At 38.8% G+C, this 20904-nt stretch overlaps 1 protein-coding gene and 1 long non-coding RNA gene across 2 annotated transcripts in view; one reads left to right on the top strand and one right to left on the bottom strand.

Moving 5' to 3' along the window:
- The window catches only part of PRKAR2B (protein kinase cAMP-dependent type II regulatory subunit beta), an 85184-nt gene that overhangs the window by 11924 nt on the left and 52356 nt on the right, over nucleotides 1-20904 (bottom strand). Inside the window, exons 3-4 of the mRNA XM_057417832.1 lie at nucleotides 6716-6768; nucleotides 5491-5574 (exon numbers count right to left, since the gene is read on the bottom strand). Of these exons, the coding sequence (XP_057273815.1) occupies nucleotides 5491-5574; nucleotides 6716-6768 (137 nt within the window). The remainder of the gene's footprint in view (nucleotides 1-5490; nucleotides 5575-6715; nucleotides 6769-20904) is intronic.
- On the top strand, nucleotides 795-20084 carry LOC130603800 (uncharacterized). The gene is made up of 3 exons (XR_008973286.1): nucleotides 795-1442; nucleotides 16135-16206; nucleotides 18296-20084. It is a non-coding gene; the product is annotated as an uncharacterized LOC130603800 (long non-coding RNA).

Genomic DNA, 20904 nt, shown 5'->3' with positions numbered 1-20904 from the left:
GGCATGTGACTACGACTGATAACTAGTAAAAACAAACCAGTTAGCAGGTAGGTATTCTTAGTCACAAAGATAGGTATTCTTTAGTCTGTGAATCCACAGTTCTTCTATTGCCCCTGAGTTCATAAACCACTTTATTAATTAATGCTCATTATGATATTAAGAAGGTAATGAAGCAGACAGAATAGTAGAGTAGGAAGTAGGGAAAGAAAAAAAAGGCTTGACAGAAATAGTTAGCAAAAGATAGGTAGGGAAGCCACAGGAAGAAAAGGAAATTCTTAATCAACAAGTCAGGACCTTGGAGAGGAAGAGTCAATTACAGAACTCAAGTCTACAGGCCTTCGCATTTTTTTTCAACTCCAAAATGAGTGTCAGCAGCACCATTGATCCAATTCAGAATGTTTAGCTCCACTGTGTAATATCCACTTGTAAACTAATCAAAAGGCATTTAATTCTTCACTATCATATAGTCTTATTTGTATTTCAATGTATAATCAATATTTTCAAGTAATAATATTTTCCTTGAGAATATACCTTAACCTAACTTCACACAGCTCAATGTTAAGTTAGTATTCTGCCTCTCCACTATCATGCACATGCCCATCAGTCAGACTCAGTAGCACTTTTTGTATTTTGTAACTAGTCCTCTGAGCAAGTTGGCTGATTCTTTCTGGCTGTTGGCTATAAAAAGAGTAGAAATAATTCAGAGTTGCAAATAGTTTCCAAAATTCTTCAGCCATACGGTATATGGTACATATTCATCATATGGTGCCACGAAGGCACCATACACTGGGCAGTCCTTTTGCAGAACATCTTCAGTAACTGATTATAGAATCATTGAATCATTCGGGTCAGAAAAGACCCTTAAGATCACTGAGTTCAACCATTAACCTAGCATTGCCAAGTCCACCACTAAACCACATCCCTAGGCGCCACATGTACATGTCTTTTAAATGCCTCCAGGGATAGCAACTCAACCACTTCCCTGGGCATCCTCTTCCAATGCTTGACAACACTTTCCATGAAGAATTTTTAACTCATATCTAATCTGAACCTCCTGTGGTACAACTTGAGGCTGTTTCTTCTTGTCCTATCACTTGTTACTTGGGAGAAGAGATCAGCCACCTTCTCTCTCCATCCTCCTTTCTGGCAGTTCTAGATAAGGTCCCCCAAGCCTTCTCTTCTCCAGGCTAAACAACCCCAGTTCCCTCAGCCACTCCTCATAAGACTTTTGCTCTAGGCCCTTTGCCATTCTTGTTGCTCTTCTTTGGACCTGCTCCAGCATGTCAATATCTCTCTTGTAAGAGGGGCCCAAAACTGAACACAGTATTCAAGGTCGGCCTCAGCAGTGACGAGTACAGGAGGATGACCATTTCCTTAGTCCCGCTGGCCACAATCTGATGCAATAGACAAGGTGGAGAGAATCCCCATTTCATAGACCTGATGTAAGTATTAATTTTACTTTACAGAAAAATAGATGATTAAGTGCAGATCTATTTTTTTGGGAACCCATTAGTTTGCAAAGAGCTTTGTGCCACTGAAGAGGGTAGTGCATTAACTGGTCAGGCATTCTAGGCTCACTCATATATAGATAGATCTACCTATCTATGTATTCCCATTAATTGCTCCAGCATCTGTAGTCCTAATTCTTTACCAATAATTTTAAGAACGTAAGGGCATTATTAGAATCTTCTGTTGTAGCACTTTTCAAGGGATGCTTTGGCCCTGAGTATGAGTCCACTATTCATAAAATATATTTGCATTATGCTTTCTTTCATCTTCCAGTTAATCAACTAGAACTGATTAATCAATATTTGTTTACTCTTATAATAATTCTCCAGGTGCATGAGTGGCAATATGCCCAGAAATTGTTCTTGTATATTTGTGAAGAACATGTATAATTTATTATCTTTTAGAAGAGGTTCAAGACCTATCTGAAACATTCTGTAAAGCATTAGCAGGGCAATGGTCTCCAAAGTAACATTTCCCTGAAAGAGAACAGATTATCTAACACTGCCTCTGATTTTTTGCGAGAAATAAGGATGAAAACTTTAACTGCAGGGGTGTGACACAGCTTTGATGCTACCAGTCCCTTGAGCCACCCTGTTATTCTCATAATAGGTTCATCAGTTTTTTTTAAACTGCTGGCCATAACAGCCAAACCAAATAGCCTGTTGTTAATTAGTCCCTGCATAAGTTTCTTCTTAAAAGACAAAACCAACAGCATAACTTCTCTAAACTGCATTGTAAAAAGGAAGAGTAGAAGGCTGTGTTGGCCACTAGGTGAGATGCTGCTGCTGCTGCTCCTCTCAGTGATGAAACAGTTGTTAGGCTGAACAAAGACAAATTCCAGTAACAGAGACTTGGGGCTTATCCTCAGTAACAGCCCAAGGCATCTGATTATCATCTTGTTTTATCCTTGCCGGCTTATACAAAGGGAAATCGGAGGGGAAAGAGGACATACAGCTTCTGATTCCATTGCCAGTAACCTCCAGCATCTGCAGAATGAAAACCGTATCGTGCTTTGTGCATGCATGTACGGCAAGCAGTTTGGCACACTGTATCAGTCCTGCTCCTGGTTTAATGATAACCTTATCTTATCCTTCCATTCAAATTAAACCACAGTGTGTTAGGGTGGGATAAATTTTTAAGAAAACGTGGCCTCCATTTAACATCACATACCGAAGGCAAGTCTGATCATGCCTTAAGACATGTTGTTATACTGTATTTGAGAGTAGTGTCCTATCTAGGAATAGCATTTGCTAAAAGGCCATCATGGAAAAGCTATTAAGCACTTGACATTGTCTCTTCCCCTTCAACTCACTGACTTCTCAAATAATGTTTTTTATACACAGAACTACAGCAGAAAGAGGCTGAAGATAAATGGAAGGGAAATAAAAGTGGAAGTGAGAGATGCTATCAATACACAGCTTGACTTTTGTTCCAGAGACTTTTAGCAGCTGAAGACACTATCTCTCTCCAAGATCATGGACTTTCTTTGCTAATACATCAGAGAGGAAACTGCAGCAGCTGATACCATGTGTGCTTGTGCTACAGGGTGGAGAGGCAGAGGTGAGAAAGAGAGCTGGGACAGGAACATTTAAATTACTGCAACTACACTGGTAGAGCTCAAGTCACTGCCTAGCAGTAGAACAAGAAGGAGGAATGGGAGAAGTCCCCTGGGGAACTAGAGATCTTTGTTCCACAGAGGAGCAAGCCAGACTGAAGAAGGCTACCTTTTAATATCCTTGCTATCTCCAGAGCTCAGGACCTTTCCAATGCATTTTATGAGCAACACTATTATAACAAAAAACTAGGAGCAGACTTCAAGGCATTGGATTGAAGAGCTACACAAAGGGAGGACTGAGCTAAGAAGTCTGCTGAACACCTGTAACAAACCATGGGAAATGTTAGCAATTACAAGTAACTGATTGAGAAGCAAAATTAAAAAAAGAAGTTCAAAACATTAAGCGTATACGGTATTGAGACAGCAGCACAGTCCTGAGAAGACATCCACTAACATGGAAAGTAAACCCTTAGTATTACTTGGAAGAGTTACAGAATCATAGAACCATAGAATAGTTAGGGTTGGAAAGGACCTTAAGATCATCTAGTTCCAATCCCCCTGCCATGGGCAGGGACGCCTCACACCTAACCATGTCACCCACGATTCCATCCAACCTGGCCTTTAACACTGGCCAGGGATGGAGCATTCACACCTTCCTTGGGCAACCCATTCCAGTGCCTCACCACCCTAACAGTAAAGAACTTCTTCCTTATATCTAACCTAACCTTCCCCTGTTTAAGTTTGAACCACTCTGGAACAGTTTAATGCTCTATGCCTACACAAGATTACAAAGCAAACAGATCCCTTTCCTGCAGACCAAGGGGCTGATGACTATTGAGAGATTGAGTTCTCAGTGGAAGCAAAAGCAGATCACATCCAGAGGACTGATACTGTAAGAAGATATTACCAAGAAACCATGTAAAGCAAAAATCGGGAAAGCAGTACCTCAAAATTAACATCATGGCACACTCTAGAAACACACAGCATTTAGATCCATTGGGTCACAGGGTTCATAGGAGAGAAATGCTCAGAGGCTCACCAAGAGGGGTCTGCCAAAATGCCATTGGCAGGCTAATGTAACAATGGTACAGAAAAGAGGAAGACAGGACACAGCGACAAAAAAGGAAAATACACAAAAAAGCAATTTCATATCCAGAGCAGATGCCCATAAACCATTTTGTATCCCTGAAATTATGTAGAAAAATAATCAGGGAATGGAAGAGCCAAATTTTTGGGTGATTTTAGCTTGAATAAGTATAATAAAGCAGCTAATTAGCTACTCATTAAACAGACAGCATGAGGGAGGAAATCATCTGTCAGGATCCCTAGTGTCCCAAGGTGAACACATATTAGCACCTACATTAAGACTTTTGATGCCCTCCTATAGTTCTAATGGCAGGGTTCTGCAAAGCTGGGGGTGTCTGGGTCACTACTCCTCAGGGCCTCTCTGGGAACAGGTAAGCAGGGCTAGGACTCAGCCTTTGTGCAGACAAAAGCAGGAGCTGGAAACCCTGCAGCATGAATTAACATGCCTTCTCTGTAACGGCACCTGACTTCCAAGCAGAGCTCCAGGCTGGTCATTCCATTAGCTCCCTCTTGAATCACATTTAACCTTTTTGTTCTCATGCTTAAAATTCCGCATAATTATTTCCCTTTCCCCCATGCTCCCGCCCCTGACAGCACTGAATCAATTCTCTTGGGAAAGCATTTGCTGTGCTCTGAGTCATTCCAACCTCGGTATGCAGATTTTGATTGACACACTTGCCTTTTTCCTTAAACAGCCCTGTGCTTCTTTAGTAGCATTATCACCTTTGTCTGATCCAGATCACTCATTCACTGCATTTCGGCTTTCTTAAAAGCCCATAATTGTTTTATAGGCAATAGAAGGAAATTATCTGTGCAGAAAAAAAAATATCTGTAGTGGTTTTACAGTATCTGTATCAAGTAAAATAATAATGTAAACACCTCACTACTGCCTTTCTCTTTCCCTCTATTTCATAACTTGGTTGTTCAATTACATCTATCAATAAACTGTAGGCTTTGGGGATAATTTTAGGTTTTGATGGAGCACTCAGCACACTTTTGGAGGATGAAAAGTAACCAGTAGAAACATCTTAAACATTGCAGTTAACTGATGAGTTTATATTCAATGTACAGCAACAATATTTAAAGTAAGAAAATACTTTACAATCAAATTAATGTATACATTCATATTAACGTGCTTCAAGACTATCATTCATGGTGGTGAATGAAAGTCATATTTTTAACATCAGTTATAAAAATAGCAATTTTGGAGTTTATGAAATGGTCAAGAAAGCATACTTAAGGGCTTCGAAAAGTCAAATCTGTAAACTTCTATTCAAAAGTTCAAGGGAATTAATTCTTAGCAGCACTGGCAAATGGGTTCATTACAAAGAATTTCTTACCGGATCTAGGTTCTTGAAAAGAAGAATGTCCTTGCATGCCTCCTGCAGTCTGTTTCGTTGATCATCTGTTTTAGGGTGAATAATCTGAGGGATATAATAGAAAAACCTTTAATGTGGTTATCATACATCAACACTAGCTGAAGGACTGAGCTAATTCAGCTAACTAGGCATTTTACCCAATACTTCGGCCCTGCTTCATAGCACTTTCATTTTATAACCTTTAATAGTTAAATAAAACACTCAACGATAATATTATATCACCATAGCATTAGCAAATGAAGCACTGCTGTATTTAAGCTAATAAGATCTTTACATTTGTAGAATCCAGTTCATTTCTGCAAGACATTCTGGATACCTTAATGCCAACTTTTGCTGCATAAACATTACTCTACTACTCTCTAATTATATTTGGAGCGTGCATGTTTTATAAAAAGCACCACTGTTACATTTAGCCATTTCCATGACTACCTCCCAAAGACTACTTTGTGAAATAGGAACCGTGTTAAATTTATCTCAGAAGTTTCAGTGAGTAAACAACAGAATCAGCACTATCCAAACGAGACAGAGATCTATTAAATTAACAGTGTCTGGTTAATGTGAATTTCAGTCAAGTTGAACTCATGCTTAAAAAGATACGCTAGGTTTCAAAGCTGTGATACTACAGGATATTCTTTTTGGCAGTCTTACATGCCAGAAACAAGGTAGAATATAAACATTTAGACTTGTCTTGAAAGTCATACTTATGCTATTTCATATTAAAAGTTATGTAAATGCCTTTAAAAGGGTGACATAAGTAAAAGAAATAAATATAGGTAGTTATTGCATTGTACATCTGAAAATCTTAGCAATTGTATAATTTACCTTTTTTTTTCCTGCCATATGAAAAATAGTAGAATAATGAAGAAATTATTGCAAGATTATAAGGACACCAAATAAGTACTTTTAGGAGCAGGTGCTCTCTGGCCAAACAACTGCACAAAAATGTTTCATTAACAGACCACATATCAAAGGTGTGCTGATTTAGAATAGTACTTACAACACATCCTACACGGGTGACTATTACAAAGGATTTTTACATGTTCCTTCAAAACCCCAAGAGATTATTAAAGTATATTATAAAAAATGCTTCTGGAAAGGAATGGTAAGGCTGGTTACATTTTTCTGCCTAAATTTAATGCCCAAGAACTGATAAAAAAATAAGTATTTGACTCAAAGCATTAAATACCCTTGATTCTGCATCATCATCTTCCTCATCAGGATTGTAAGCTTCCGCACACACTGAAATAATAGCAATAAAAATGTATAAAATTAATTTAAAATACAATAATATTGCACATGATTTACAGAACAGAAAATGCATTGTGTGGCACAGCAGCAATATGCAGTAATGTAACACAGTAAAGAATAACAGAAGATACTGCTGACAGGTTCCATAGCAGGTCAACTGCTGGTGAAACAAAGCTACTTGTAACTTTGTGTATTCGTAGATCATTTTTGACCATGTTTTCAGTGCTTTAAAAGACCTCTAACGTACTTACAGATTTGTCACCTAACCTGTTCCAAGTGATCTTACCATTCTATCAGATTTTTCTTTTCTGATATCTAAACTAATAATTTCTTGTTAGAATTTAAGCTGCTCATACTGGATGCAGGATCAGATCATTCCCTTCATCTGTGTTCAGCTCAAGGTGGTTTTGCATTATGAGGTTTTGGCTTTTTCTGTTTGGTTGGCTGGTTTGGGTTTGTTTTTTTTGCAGACTCAAAAACTTTTCTTCCCTACCTGTCTTTTACTTTCTAGAGTAACTAATTCTGGTTCTTCTTTTTTTTTTTTCTTTACAAGTCATGTTTTTCAGCCCTCTGCCTACCCTCATTGCCATTCACTGAACTCCCTCCAATTATCTTTATTGAAGTGGAATGCTCAAAACTTGACCCGGTACTTGAGCTGAGCATAGTACCGAGTACAACAGATTAATTACTTCATACATTTTGGGGGCTTTATGTCTTTTTCATGCATCCAGACCTTCTTCACAAGAGCTTGATCATGTTTATCCATGTAATATTCATGACTTACATATTGTTCTCAAAACCCACTGCTTAACCAGCTGTCTTGTGTCCTGTATATGGCTATTCTGCATGTAGAACCATGCACTTACACCTATGAAATATTACCTTATTCCCCAAGCCATTTCTCAAATGTGTTAAGATAATTTTCAAATCTAATCCTGTCCTCTGGCATCCTTCCAATCCATTCTCAGCTTTGTGACAATGGCAAATTCAATAAGCATACTCTCTAATACATAATCCAATTACTACTGAAAAACCAGAACAGTGTCTAAAATAAATTTTTGTGAAACAAACACACAGATGACAGTGAGACTGCAATAGCTGCTTCAGGGTTACCTTATCCAACCAGTTTTGTAGCTATATCCCAAACAACTTACATTAAGACACTGCTTGATCTTCCCTAGATTGTTAATAGGACAGTCTTGTAAGACAGCATTTGGAAGTTTCCTAAAGTGAAAATGTAGGACAATTGCTCCTTTTCTTTCATCCCTGAATTTTAATCTCTTGTTACAGGGTATTAGATAGTTCCAACAAACCTGTGCTGATTGCTGTTTGCTGCTTTCCTCCAAGTACTTAAAAAATGTTTGAATATTTGTCTGTAATTTCTTTAAGAACAAAAATGATCTGTAAATCGGTGATAGGCCTCTTCCCTCTGCCGCTTCCCTGCCCTTTTAAGGATCAGGTTTTCTATTTTTCCAGGGTGCTTTTTTTCTACTCTCTCTCATTTTACTTCTTCAAATTCTCAATGGTAATTGCTAATGGGGCTGAGACTGATTTAGCCAATTCTTCCAGTTTCCAAGTATAGTATGTCTCAGGCACAGCTAACCTCGAAACACTGAACACATTAAGTACTCCCTGATTTGTCCTTTCTCTGTTTTAGACCAAGTTTTCCATATACACTTAATACCACTAGTAAAGACTGATGTGCTTCTGTTAAGCAGTAGAGCATCACTTTCCTGGAACGTGCTCTTACCAGAAATATACCTCCAGAATAATTTCTGTTACTCCTCATGGTTTGGGGATTTTTTTGTACACAGTCTTTTCTTGTTCACATATTTGGCCTTGATTATTTCTTTTTTCTCTACATCTTTTGCTATTCTTTTGCCCTTGTTCTGAGTAATCCAAACAAATTTTCTACATTGTTCCTTCTTCTGCTTGATATAAAAGAGGTGCTTATATTTTATCCAGATTTGGTTTACTATGCTTTTTGTCCTTGTGTGCTGTCTCAATTTGCAATTTGCATTTTTTTATCTTTATATTTTTTGAGGAACAACCAATTCCTTTAAGTTCTTTTCTCCAGATTCCTTTCCAAAGGGATTATGCCCACAATCCTCTCATATCTCCATTTTGTTTTTCTGATTCTTTTACTCAACTTCTTCCCCTTCCTGAAATCTGTAAGCTCTGTCATGCCAGAGTAATTCTCACTCAATCGCCTTTCCTTTACCTATTCTTGAACAGTTTCTTCCTTAGAGTTGGTATTAAATAGAATAGCTTCCCCTTCAATTGCTTTTGCCACTGCCTCAAAATTTGGTTAAGTACATAGCAGAACACATTGGGCAGTTGGTGTTCTCATTTTTTGGTTTCCAAGAGATAACTGATTAATTAAAACCTCCCATCATCCCCATCCCCTGTATTCTGCCCATAAATATCCCCACTGACCTGGTCTGTTCGTGCAATGCCTGCATAGTGATGGAGCTCATAAGCTTTTCCCCTTTTAATATTACTCATAAAGCATCAGTATAATAAACTCCCTCTACATCTGGATCACAGCAGAAGTGTCTGAACCCAATACACAGTAGCAACAGTCTCTTCCTCCTCCCTATCCTCCCCCTGCGTCTTTGCTATGCTAGTTCAACCACACCGTTGCTCACTGATTAAGATTTCAGGTCCTCTTGTTTATGCCCCATATTTCCTGTATTATTATACAAACAACTTCTAAAGTAGTGAACAGGTAGACCGATTAACCTCCTCATTACCTATCCAAGTAAGACAATTTCATGGCAAAGTGGGCCATTGCACATATGATGCAGAGTCCCGGAGAAAATCTTGGTCCTCACCATATCAAGCACCCAGTACTCAGTAAAAGGTCAACTTTAAAAAACTTAGCATTTTCAAAAACTTAAAGAAACTTGATACAAGTCCCTCTGGAGCTGACTAAAAGATTCCTATCAAGCTTACTAGGAACTGGATTTGGTCCCACATATGCCCACAAAAGGAAGTCTGCAATCTGTTGAACAACTATAACATTTTACATCTACATAAACAAAATGTTCCGAATTACTGTTTTAGGGTACTATCATTACTTCAGTCTTGTTTGAAATAAACCTATGGGGATTTTATTTAAAGAGCAACAATAGTAACATGCCAAAAAAGCACCATAACCCATCTATCTACTCTGTTTCAGCTGGTATCAGCCTCTGTGCCGTAGTCCGTGTACGTGTACATGGGAGGCAACAAATCTGGATAACAATACAGACTGAGTGTATGAATAGTCTGTTTCAACCTGAGGTATAGTTACATCCTGTCCTTACCACCAATAAAACCTCTACATAAGAAAATATATATATATATACACACAAAACAGGAATTTAATGGCACCGATACTCTTATCCCAGAACTGATAGGTCTCAGAGAGCCTGGCTGAACATTTAACAGTCTTCCAGACCACACAAAAGAAACTGAATTTAGCCTTGTCCAGGCCCATCATGAATCATCTTACCAGTCCCTTTCAAATGGTCTGAAGGATCAGTCCAGAGAGAGAACGCTCCTGAGGTCGTTTGTGTCAACTAGTGTATCTGCTCTAGCTTCACTCTTCTCTGCTAGAAGGTCATTTCAGTCTCATTCAGCAGGTGCCTTTGTTAAGCATTTCTTCACTGATTACAGACAATGTATTTAAGAATTGCAGCTTCTCTTGGCTAGTGCCCATCTGCCCAAATTTTAAAATTATTCATTCTTATGTTCATCTGTGATGAGAAACTCTCCTGGTCACAATTCGGTACTTATTATGCCTTGGCTTATCTTTCTGCCATAATCAAGGATGAATCTTTCATTTGGGTCACAACTTAAAGATTATACCAATGCTGTGGCTCTGCTGTTTCAAATACGGAATTTCCTTTCCTTCGTTGCTTATTTCAGTAGCCTGTCTCACAGTCTAGTAACATATTAATTCCTAAGTGCATACCCCTAGATGTTACTTGGAAAAAATTGCTAACATCTTACTTCTGTTCTTGAAATATGACAATTCTTCTGACATTACTGCAGTCCACTGAATTTCATGACATGAACATCGGGGTTTGGCACATGAGAATCCCAATAGCCTAAAACGTCTAAAACTAAATGATATGCCTCTTATGTACACAACCACACCTACAGAAGTCATCTGGATTCCAATTGCAGTCAATGGAGAGAAATTGGAACATTTACAAAGTGATTCATCTGACCTGTATGACATGTCCAGATTAACATAAGATTAATTAAAAATGTGACTAACTGGCTGAGATAAATCCTTCCCTCTTGAGATGAGTCCTGTTAGTTATAACAAGCTGCAGGACTGGTTCTCCCACTTCTCCGTTTAGTTCATGTTTCTTGAAAAATAAAGAAATTCATCATCAGATGATGATGACAGCTTTTTTGTGCAACAGCACGCTTTCTTCATTCATTTTGTACATTCTAGGGAGACAGTCTGTGGTCCCCATCTCTTTTGTCTAAGGCAGACATTCACTATTTTGAACCATTCCACTGTCGGTGGCTGCATACTCAGTGTTCAGTATTCTACTTTTCTACCTCTCCAGCTCATTCCACACTCACAATGATACACAGTACATGGTGACTTTATTAAGCTCAAATGGCCTGCCACATTTTGCTATATGTCACTGCTGAATGCAATACTCACATCATTGTCCAAAAGGCAGTCCCAATACCATTCTTAGGGATCTGTTTCATCCCATGTGTAATTATGGCATTAAAAAATAGTGATGCAAACACTGTACATTTTTTTCCATAGGTTGCTAAACTCAGTGAAGTGAAACTATTTTTATTCAGTTTTTCCAACTGAAGGTTACGTTTCACAAATAATTATCCAAAAGATGTATAAAACCAAGCCCAAATACATCAATACAATGTATTTGTAGGAAAAATCTGAATTGTCAAAGGCAGTCCATTATTAAAATACACATGCAATGAAAACTGCATACAGCACTGGATGGATTGCTTTGTCAGCAAAGCTTTTACAATTTCTAATTCATCACTCCAAGTAAAGTAATTTTTCTAGTTTTCAGCAAGTAAATATGTTTGATATTCAAAATCAGGAATACAGTCACTTCAGATGCAAATTAATTCTAAAATGAAAATTAACATTTAGTAATTGTAAAATCACAAAAAATGTTAGTCATGCTCTATCTATTCCCTTAATGTATAAGGAAATAAGAAGCTATAAATAATTAAATGAATGAAAATTCATGTATCATCATGAAATAACCTCTTACATGTAAAACATGGCAGGAAAACCAACCAATATGTGCGTATCCTTTCCAAAACACAGAACCCCCAATTCATAATGCATATTACAGAGAATTTTACAAGGGAAAAAGAGCTGTGGAAATATCTCAGCATCCCATTCAGGACAAATCAAGACTACAGTCTTGGCAGCATAGCAAATCAGGCTGGAGTGTGAAAACAGACTGTCTCGAGCCAGTGCAGCTACACCAGCATGCCACACATCCCTACAGATATCCCTAACTACAACCATTACTCATGAACCCATCCCCTCATACAGCAAGAATGCAATTTCCCTGGTTTAGCATACAAAAATTGCTAAGGTAACTTAACAGCAGTGTGAGATTTCCTGCAGTTCCTATCCCTGCAGGAGGAACCAGAAGAAAACCCTGCACCCCACAATCCCGATTTCATAGTTTTTATTTAAACAAAAGCTACCGTGACGGTAGCAATGAGAAATTACTGCTCATGGTCTCTGATGCTTGCAGTTATCAAGTTCCATATTATTCCTAGATCTAGTTTTGACTGGACCACATGGAAAATGAGATTGAGGAGCTGTAAGCAAACATAAGAACTTAAAAACAACCCAGAGAAAGAAGATCAACTTTCTCCTCTGAGTGCACAATGAGATGAGATAAAAGTTATCTGACTTTACATGTGATCTAATAAGGCAAAACTGACTTGCTCTGCACGGCTGAGATCCACCATTTGGGCAAAACCCCAAGGAGTTAAGTTTACTTTATATGCAAGCTACTTTGGAACAAAGCATGATCACTGGGATCCTCATTTCCCATGATACCGTCAAAAAGAAGGCATCTGTGAAACCCCTACGCCTGACTGGGACACTAAACTGAAACTTTAAACTTTATTTATGCATATTTATGCAAATTAATATACAGAATGCCTGATAACTTGCAATTCCATGTTATTACTATTTTAGAGACATAGAGAATTTACATTACAAATGCTATCCAAACTGGAATAAAAGTATGTATGCTCAGAAAAAAAAAATCTGGCAATCACAGAGACATGAATATTCTTGAGATTTCCTTGCATACAAACCAAAAATTGAAGAAATTCGCCTCCAATATACCAGATTTATGGGGTTACAACTTTTGAGTGGTCCACTACCTAACGCAAATCATTAAATGCCCAGGACATCAGCCTAAAAATCCAAGGCTGGATAAAATTCAGGCAGCTTATTTCCTTTTAATTATCAGGAAGGTGGCCTTCAGTACATTAGGTGGGGACTGACTGAATCAGAGTCTTGGGACCACTGCCAAACAGTGTGTTTCAAAATCAGCTGCTCATGAAGGAGAGTCACCTACTTTCATTTTCTGTGTATACACTGAAATTCTCCAAACACTGCCAGGTAGACATGATCACATACCAGATATCGGGTTTTTACTCAGCTGTGCAGCTCAATGGCAAAACCTTTTGCCAGAGTTGGAAGTCCTTACTCAGCGTGTACCACATGCTCGTAAGGCTCACACAATCAACTCTTCTGCAGTGTTTTCTCTTGTCCATCTGCTACCAATGCTATTTCTAATTAGCCAAACTCCCAGATACTTCCTCCAGCATTTCTAAATAACATGAAATGCCTAATATAAGATGTAGCATTTTGAATGAGGTCCATGCCAGCAGTGAGTCATAGAGCCTCCCAAGGATTCTCCTTTGAAAAGTCTATATGGTGTTCATTTGTGTTTCACCAATCCTCACATCGAAACAGGGATTTCATCAAGACTGAACTGAACACTATGAAAGCGCATTTGAAGAAACACAATGGCCCACACGGGACTTTTTGGATAACTTTATCCCAGTTGAGTTAGTTATGTGTGGTACCTTGCAGAAGTTCCTTAATGTTACTTTGTATATCACAGTGAAAATTGTGATGTTAGATCACAGTTACTTCCTGCACTCCAGAGTCCAAAACACTCTGCATCACAGCTAGTACACTCATTGCTGGGTCAAAGATACATGCTCTTCCCTGAAATCATAGGAGTTTGGATTGCTAAACAAGCTTCTCCACAGAAAGAGTATGTTCGAAATTCACCGCAAGTAGCTGAAAGTTACTTTTAAGTATGGAACCAAAAAAGGGCTTTAACAGGATTTCCTTGAGGACTTACATAGTACTGAGTCCTCTTTCTAGTCCTATTTCAGTTATTTTCATTATTGTGTAACTTGTCAAGATGGAGCTAAAAAAACAGGCAGGCTTCTGGCTGATGGCAGGAGACAGTTTTGTTTGGCTTCTCAGGAAATGCTTTGACTTCATCTATCTGGCTAGTGATAACCAGCACAAACACATATTACAGTGCATACAACACTGCAGGTAGATAGTAAATAGTAAAATCGTTACAAAAGTAAGATGTATTTCCACTAGAAGACCTTGCCAGTATATACCATCTACTATACTACTTACTTTATAAGCTTCTCTAATACAGCATATGGAGTAGCATAGCATACAGCAACATACTCTGATGTTGACTTGTATAACCTTCTGTTCTCATTCTCATAAGGATCCAAGCAGTTCACAATGCTACAGTATGTTATTTGGGACATATCTGAAATATGCATAAATATTTGACTAAGTCTGAGCAGACACAGAGCTCTCTGCATACATTTCAACTTCATACTTGCTAATACAGCAGCATAAAACCAGAACTGCACCCAGCTCTTTCTCCCATATTTCATACTTCATAGCCATCAATCAGATTTTTTTTCATTATTATTGAAAAGTCAGCATTAGAAAGACCTTGGAGAGAGTACATTATTATCCCACTAGAAAAGTTATCCCTTACATAGAAAGTGAGCAAATATAAACGGCAGCTATTGAGAAAACAAATTCTGAACAATGCAACCTAATCATACAATCGTCGAATAGAATCATAGAATAGTTAGGGTTGGAAAGGACCTTAAGATCATCAAGTCCCAACCCCCCTGCCATGGGCAGGGATACTTCACATTAAACCGTATCACCCAAGGCCTCGTTCAACCTGGTGTTGAACACTGCCAGGGATGGAGCATTCACAACCTCCTTGGGCAACCCATTCCAGTGCCTCACTACCCTAACAGGAAAGAATTTTCTCCTTATATCCAATCTAAACTTCCCCTGTTTCAGTTTTAACCCGTTACCCCTTGTCCTGTCACTACAGTCCCTAATGAAGAGTCCATCCCCCGCATCCCTATAGGCCCCCTTCAGATACTGGAAGGCTGCTATGAGGTCTCCACGCAGCCTTCTCTTCTCCAGGCTGAACAGCCCCAACTTCCTCAGCCTGTCTTCATACAGGAGGTGTTCCACTCCCCTGATCATCCTCGTGGCCCTCCTCTGGACTTGGTCCAACAGTTCCATGTCCTTTTTATGTTGAGGACACCAGAACTGCACACAATACTCCAGGTGAGGTCTCACAGGAGCAGAGTAGAGGGGCAGGATCACCTCCTTTGACCTGCTGGTCACGCTCCTTTTGATGCAGCCCAGGATACAGTTGGCTTTCTGGGCTGCAAGTGTACACTGAAGCTGGCTCATGTTCATTTTCTCATCAACCATCACTGCCAAGTCCTTCTCCACAGGGACAGGGCTGCTCTGAATCTCTTCTCTGCCCAGCCTGTAGCTGTGCCTGGGATTGCTCCGACAAATCTTTTTGCCTATTTTGTATCTGCTTTATACAATCAGATTTAATATTGCTTTACATCAAAATATTTTTAAGGATTCTAAATAAGCTTCAAATACTAAACAGCTCTGAAACCTGATTTGATACAAACATTTTAAGAATTGAATCTACAACTGTTCATCATCTCAAGCGCCTACACCCCGAGATGTACATATATGCATTTTTAAAATACTAACACAGTAAAGAAATCAGGATTGAAGTTGAGCCCAGGAAGAAGTGGGGGGAGGGGGAAAGGTGTTTTAAGATTTAATTTCTCATTATCCTACTCTAATTCGATCTCAATGAAATGAGAAATGAACTCAAAGTTCATTTCCCCAAGTCAAGTCTGTTTTGCCCATGATGGTATTTGCTGAGTGATCTCCCTGTCCTTATCTCAAGCCATGAGCCTTTCATCATATTTTTGTCTCCCCCTATCCAGTTGAAGACGGGGAGTGATAGACCAGCTTGGTGGGCAGCTGGCCTCCAGCCAGCATCAACCCACAACAGTAAGGTAAGTAAGGACATACAGAAGGGGAAGAAGTGAAAGACACTCTTCTCCATTGCACTCTAACTAAGGTACTGGAGGAGAGGGAATACCTATGCCTTGTAATGGAGCACTTGGAAAAGCAGGACTAGAACTGAAATAAAAAGCATAAGAAACACAGAATTCAAGAGAGGAAAATAAACAGCAGAACTCAGGTCTGCCAGAAGGTCACCAAGTAAAACAGCCACCACCACCCTGATTTAGCTGGGTGAGAAGGAGGGAAAGGAGAAGGACTAGTGTTACAGATCTGCAGAATAATGAAATTAGAAAAAGAACATGGCTTTACGGAACCACGTATTTATGGCTATTTTATATGCTGGTGTTTTAAAGACTAACACAAGATCTTGATAGCTAAAGGAAGGATGTAGTAAGGGAAAGAAAACAGGATTGACATGAAAAGACAATAATCACTGATGATAGGCATGTAAAGATACAAAAGGATTCAAGAAAACAGAAAAAGTAAATTAAAGGCAGACAAGAGAAGGTGACTTCCAAGCGAAAGACTCATTGGAAAGAATGACTGTAGAGAGGTTAGGGACAAAGCCAAAATTATTGGTTCTGACAAGCTTGTCTCAGTGTCCTGATAACTGAACTGAGTTGACCAAGACAAAGTAAAAACCTGCCAATAGCAGTATGATCAATCATCAAGCAAAATGAGGAAGGCAGAGATAATACTTAATCTAGAATACTCCTAGTAACCTGTGAAATGATGTCTATTACAAATGCTCCTCAGAGGCTTGTGTCAAAACCAGTGGGGTTTTCCCACATATGGGGTAGACTTGGTTAGGCAGCTAGGGGTGTGCAAAATTCAATCTCAACAGGATTCGCAGAAAACCCTGCATCCTTTTGGGATTCAGAATACCAAGGGGAGGATTGGCACCTAAAAAGAGGCAGAGTCCTCCTTTTAAAAAAATGGTTGCTATAGCAAATTTACCTGTTAAAAGACAGCTATGGGACCAAGGGAAAGAAGCTTAAACCCACCTTTCCCCATTTTCCAAAAGTGCCCTACATTCTACACTGCAAAATACTCTGTAATGAGATGCTCTTCATTCCTCCTGGGCACAGGCTGTTAAGGAAAATTAAATGAGGTAATAAGCTAAAGGAGCTTGTCTCCTGTAATTTTAGCATGCTGATTTTAGGTATGCTGGCTTTGTTCGAATGCATAAGTCATGTTCATATAATGTACATCAGAAATATGAAAAACCAAATTTATTAAACAGGTTCCAGATAAAACAGGAAGACAGGGAGATGAAAAACATTATGGAAAATATTTCTGCCAAGTTTTGAAAAGGTTGATTTTGAACATCTGGTTTCTCAATAATTCCAGAAAATCCATTTAAGACTTTTTGCTGACAGGATCCTCTTTAGATAGCCAAAGGAAGTTTAGAAGACAAGTCATAACTATGAAATAATATATGCTGGTTTACTTTTTCATAGTCAGACTATAAACTATTGTTATGAAGTAATACTGGTACTACATACTAAGGTAAGAAAGCAATCACCCAACATAGCAATCACTACATACTCACCCATATCTGTAATGGTGCAGCCAACTATAAGAAGCCAAAAAATAGATTACAAATATCTTTCCAAGAACTGGAACTGTAATCACCCTGAAAACAGGGATTACCACAGTTGTATTCCTCAATAACAGAAGTCGTCCATAACTGTGACTACTTAACACTCAACAAGAAAGAAGGCATCAAGGTCTTTAAGAGAACCAGTTAATGTAAGACAGGAAAAAAAAAACACAAAAGAAAACATCTACAAACCTCCATTCAGTCAGCTAATGAGTTACTTCTACTTGGAACTAGTATTTCTCAGAAAGTCGTTAGCCAAAGGTAAATGCAGACAGTGTACTCAACTGAAAAAAACCACACATTTTTATTCCCAGCTTTCTAACCACCCTCCACCCCTCCCACACATACATATTTGGTACCATTATGAACTGAATATTACTATACTCAAGAGATAAATGGGTGAACACACAAACTGTTGTGAATCTACTCTTCCCTGCATGCCGTTAAATCAGTTTTATTTCTTCTTCTATTTATAGATCTCAGAGATGCCCACAGTGCTGTTTCACTCCCCTATTATAAGATGATGCAGAATGGCTAGATGAGGTGTCAACAACTCATGTGGGACATTCCAAGTTGTATTACTCTTATGCTGGTTACCACCGCTTAACTCCATTTTCTCAGCACCTACTTAAAACCACACTGAACTGAAGAGAAGCTGGCTAAAAATGAAAAACTACATAATGCTTGCAGGAGAAGATCATTAGTGAATCCCTGGCAACATGACCTCAAATAGTCTCAGAATGTTAAGACAGTTGTTTTGGACTTCCCAGTCCAGACCCAAATGGCTGTGGTAACAAAAGCATGCTCATCCACCTGCAGCTGACCAAAAAAGATTGTGCTCTTTCCTCTTAATGATGAAAGGATCCATGCATGAATGGCTTCCCGGAGTTCTGCAACAAATCTCTAATAACGGTCTTGGAAAAAGCTGACTGCATCTCCACAACTACTTTACTGCTGTATTCCAGTCCCTGTTCTGCAGAGTTCTTTGTTTTACACAATCCTCAACTAGTCTCTTGTCTCAATATCCAGGATCTCCACTGGGATCAGCTCTCATGTTCCCACACACAACCACAAACTACAATGTTTCAGCAGAAAATTAAACTCTCAAACAGCAGCAGAAAGCTGGTGAATGCAAATACAGCAACTTTCTCAGCAACTGCACCCATACCAGAAAACTTCTGAATAAAAGCAGCCTTGCCATTCTAAAAGCTAAACATAAAAGTCACGTTTCTAACTCGGTTTCCTCTTCATCAGCTATACACGCAAAACAGGTCCATACTTTCAGGGAAACAATATACTAATGAAATTTTTACTGAACGGAAGGGAGAAAAGATCTATTTTTACTCTTTGAGAGAAGTAGTAATAACACTCGCTCCCTCTGTAAACTACAAGGAGGTGGAAATAAAGATCCTAACCTGAGACAGACGCACTTACTGAAACCAATATCCTAGGAAATCATGTATCCCAGGTGACCACTTCTCAGAAGAGCTCCTAGGATTATAGCACAAGTTAAACAAACAGCTAACATCTCACTTTGCAGGGTGCTAGAGTTCAGGCTTACAGTTCAGGCTTTTTCTCCAGGGAAAGGAATTACCTACAGATGCTCTTCAGCAACAGCTCTGTAAAATACCAAAGGAGAATAAATGAACCCTTAGGATAAAGCAGAGGCATCTAGTTTCTTCAGCCAAAACAGTCATTTGTAACAGAATGTTCTTTTACAGATAAAACTTAGAATAATCAAGGCCACAGAGAAAGGTGAAGGAACCCCAAGGAAATCGTATTCTTTCATAAATGTCCTGTGTTTAAGCAGCAGTGCTAAAGACCTTCATGATTTAATTTGTGCACAGTTCCCTAGACAACAATATTCACATTATCTGTAGTTCTATGTTGTTCTCCTGACGCCATTAATTACCTGGCAAGGGATGTCTGAATGGTTATCAAAAAGAGCAACTACAGAACTGCTTTAGAGAGTGCACAGGCAAGATCAAGGCTTTTCTGTTGCCACTTAGTAAAGGAAACATCTGATGTCCCTGTTCTTGAAGATGGGTGGAAAAACTAGAGATTTTGCACATTTTGGAATGGTCCTGTCACAAGGAAAGTGTTGCAGAACCTGAAGAATAATGGTCTGCTTGCTGTGCAGATTTATCACAGAAGACAACAATGAAGCCAGAACTGGAAGTAAAATCTAATGTGAAATATCACAAAAATTCAGCACACCACTTGTCAAAGGAGACACTGATGCTTAACAGTTGACCAGCAGGTAAACCATTGACTTACTATAAACTAGAATTCATGTTCTGAAGTCAACAACTGATAACATGAACTTTATAGTCTGTGATGATACAAGATCTGACTTATAAATGTACAAGGAAATCAGTAATATGGAGTAACTGAAAAATCTGGTTAATAGTGGGATTACAGAGGAATAATTATTAAAATCCAGAAAAAAAATATTTCCAAATGCTTAACATTAGCAGCATGTACCTTCAGCATGCTGGTGAAGACTGAAGGAACTGCAAACAGACAAATGCATAAAAGAAAAAAAAAGCTATTGATTGTAGCCCTGAGCATATTATTGGTGTTTATGTCCCAATGCCCCTAACAGATTTGAGCCCACATCCTGAAGCGAGATACAGATCTACCTCCTTCCCAATTAAGCAGTTGAACTGAGGCATCCAGTACTAGTGCTGGTTAAAATAAACAGAGAAAACTAGGTCCTCACTGTTTACATCAAGAATCCAACAATCCATCAGGTGCAATGAATGACCATTGCTCTTACAATACCCACAGATCATTTTCCCTCTTCTGGAATAAGACGCATTTCCAACTGAACACTACTACCACCCCCCAAAGAAAGTGCCCAAGAGAACATTAACTTTCATATCGACATTCATATCCTAGGGACTGTACCACAGCACCAAGGTGCTACGATTATTTCTGGTGATGAGGCATCAATGATGAGGCTGCAACAACATAGTACTTTAACAAGTTAAATTCACTTTCTTGAACTTTCTTGAACAAAGTGCTGTGTGTTTAACTACTGAGAACAAAACGTCACTTCTACAGAGGTATCCCCAGCTGGTGC

Source organism: Pezoporus wallicus, unplaced genomic scaffold (assembly GCF_028554395.1).
Source record: "Pezoporus wallicus isolate ANWC-B61680 ecotype Strahan unplaced genomic scaffold, APGP_CSIRO_Pwel_v1 contig_5542, whole genome shotgun sequence".
NCBI classification, from domain to species: Eukaryota; Metazoa; Chordata; class Aves; order Psittaciformes; family Psittacidae; genus Pezoporus; species Pezoporus wallicus.
This window is presented reverse-complemented; position numbering and strand designations above follow the sequence as displayed.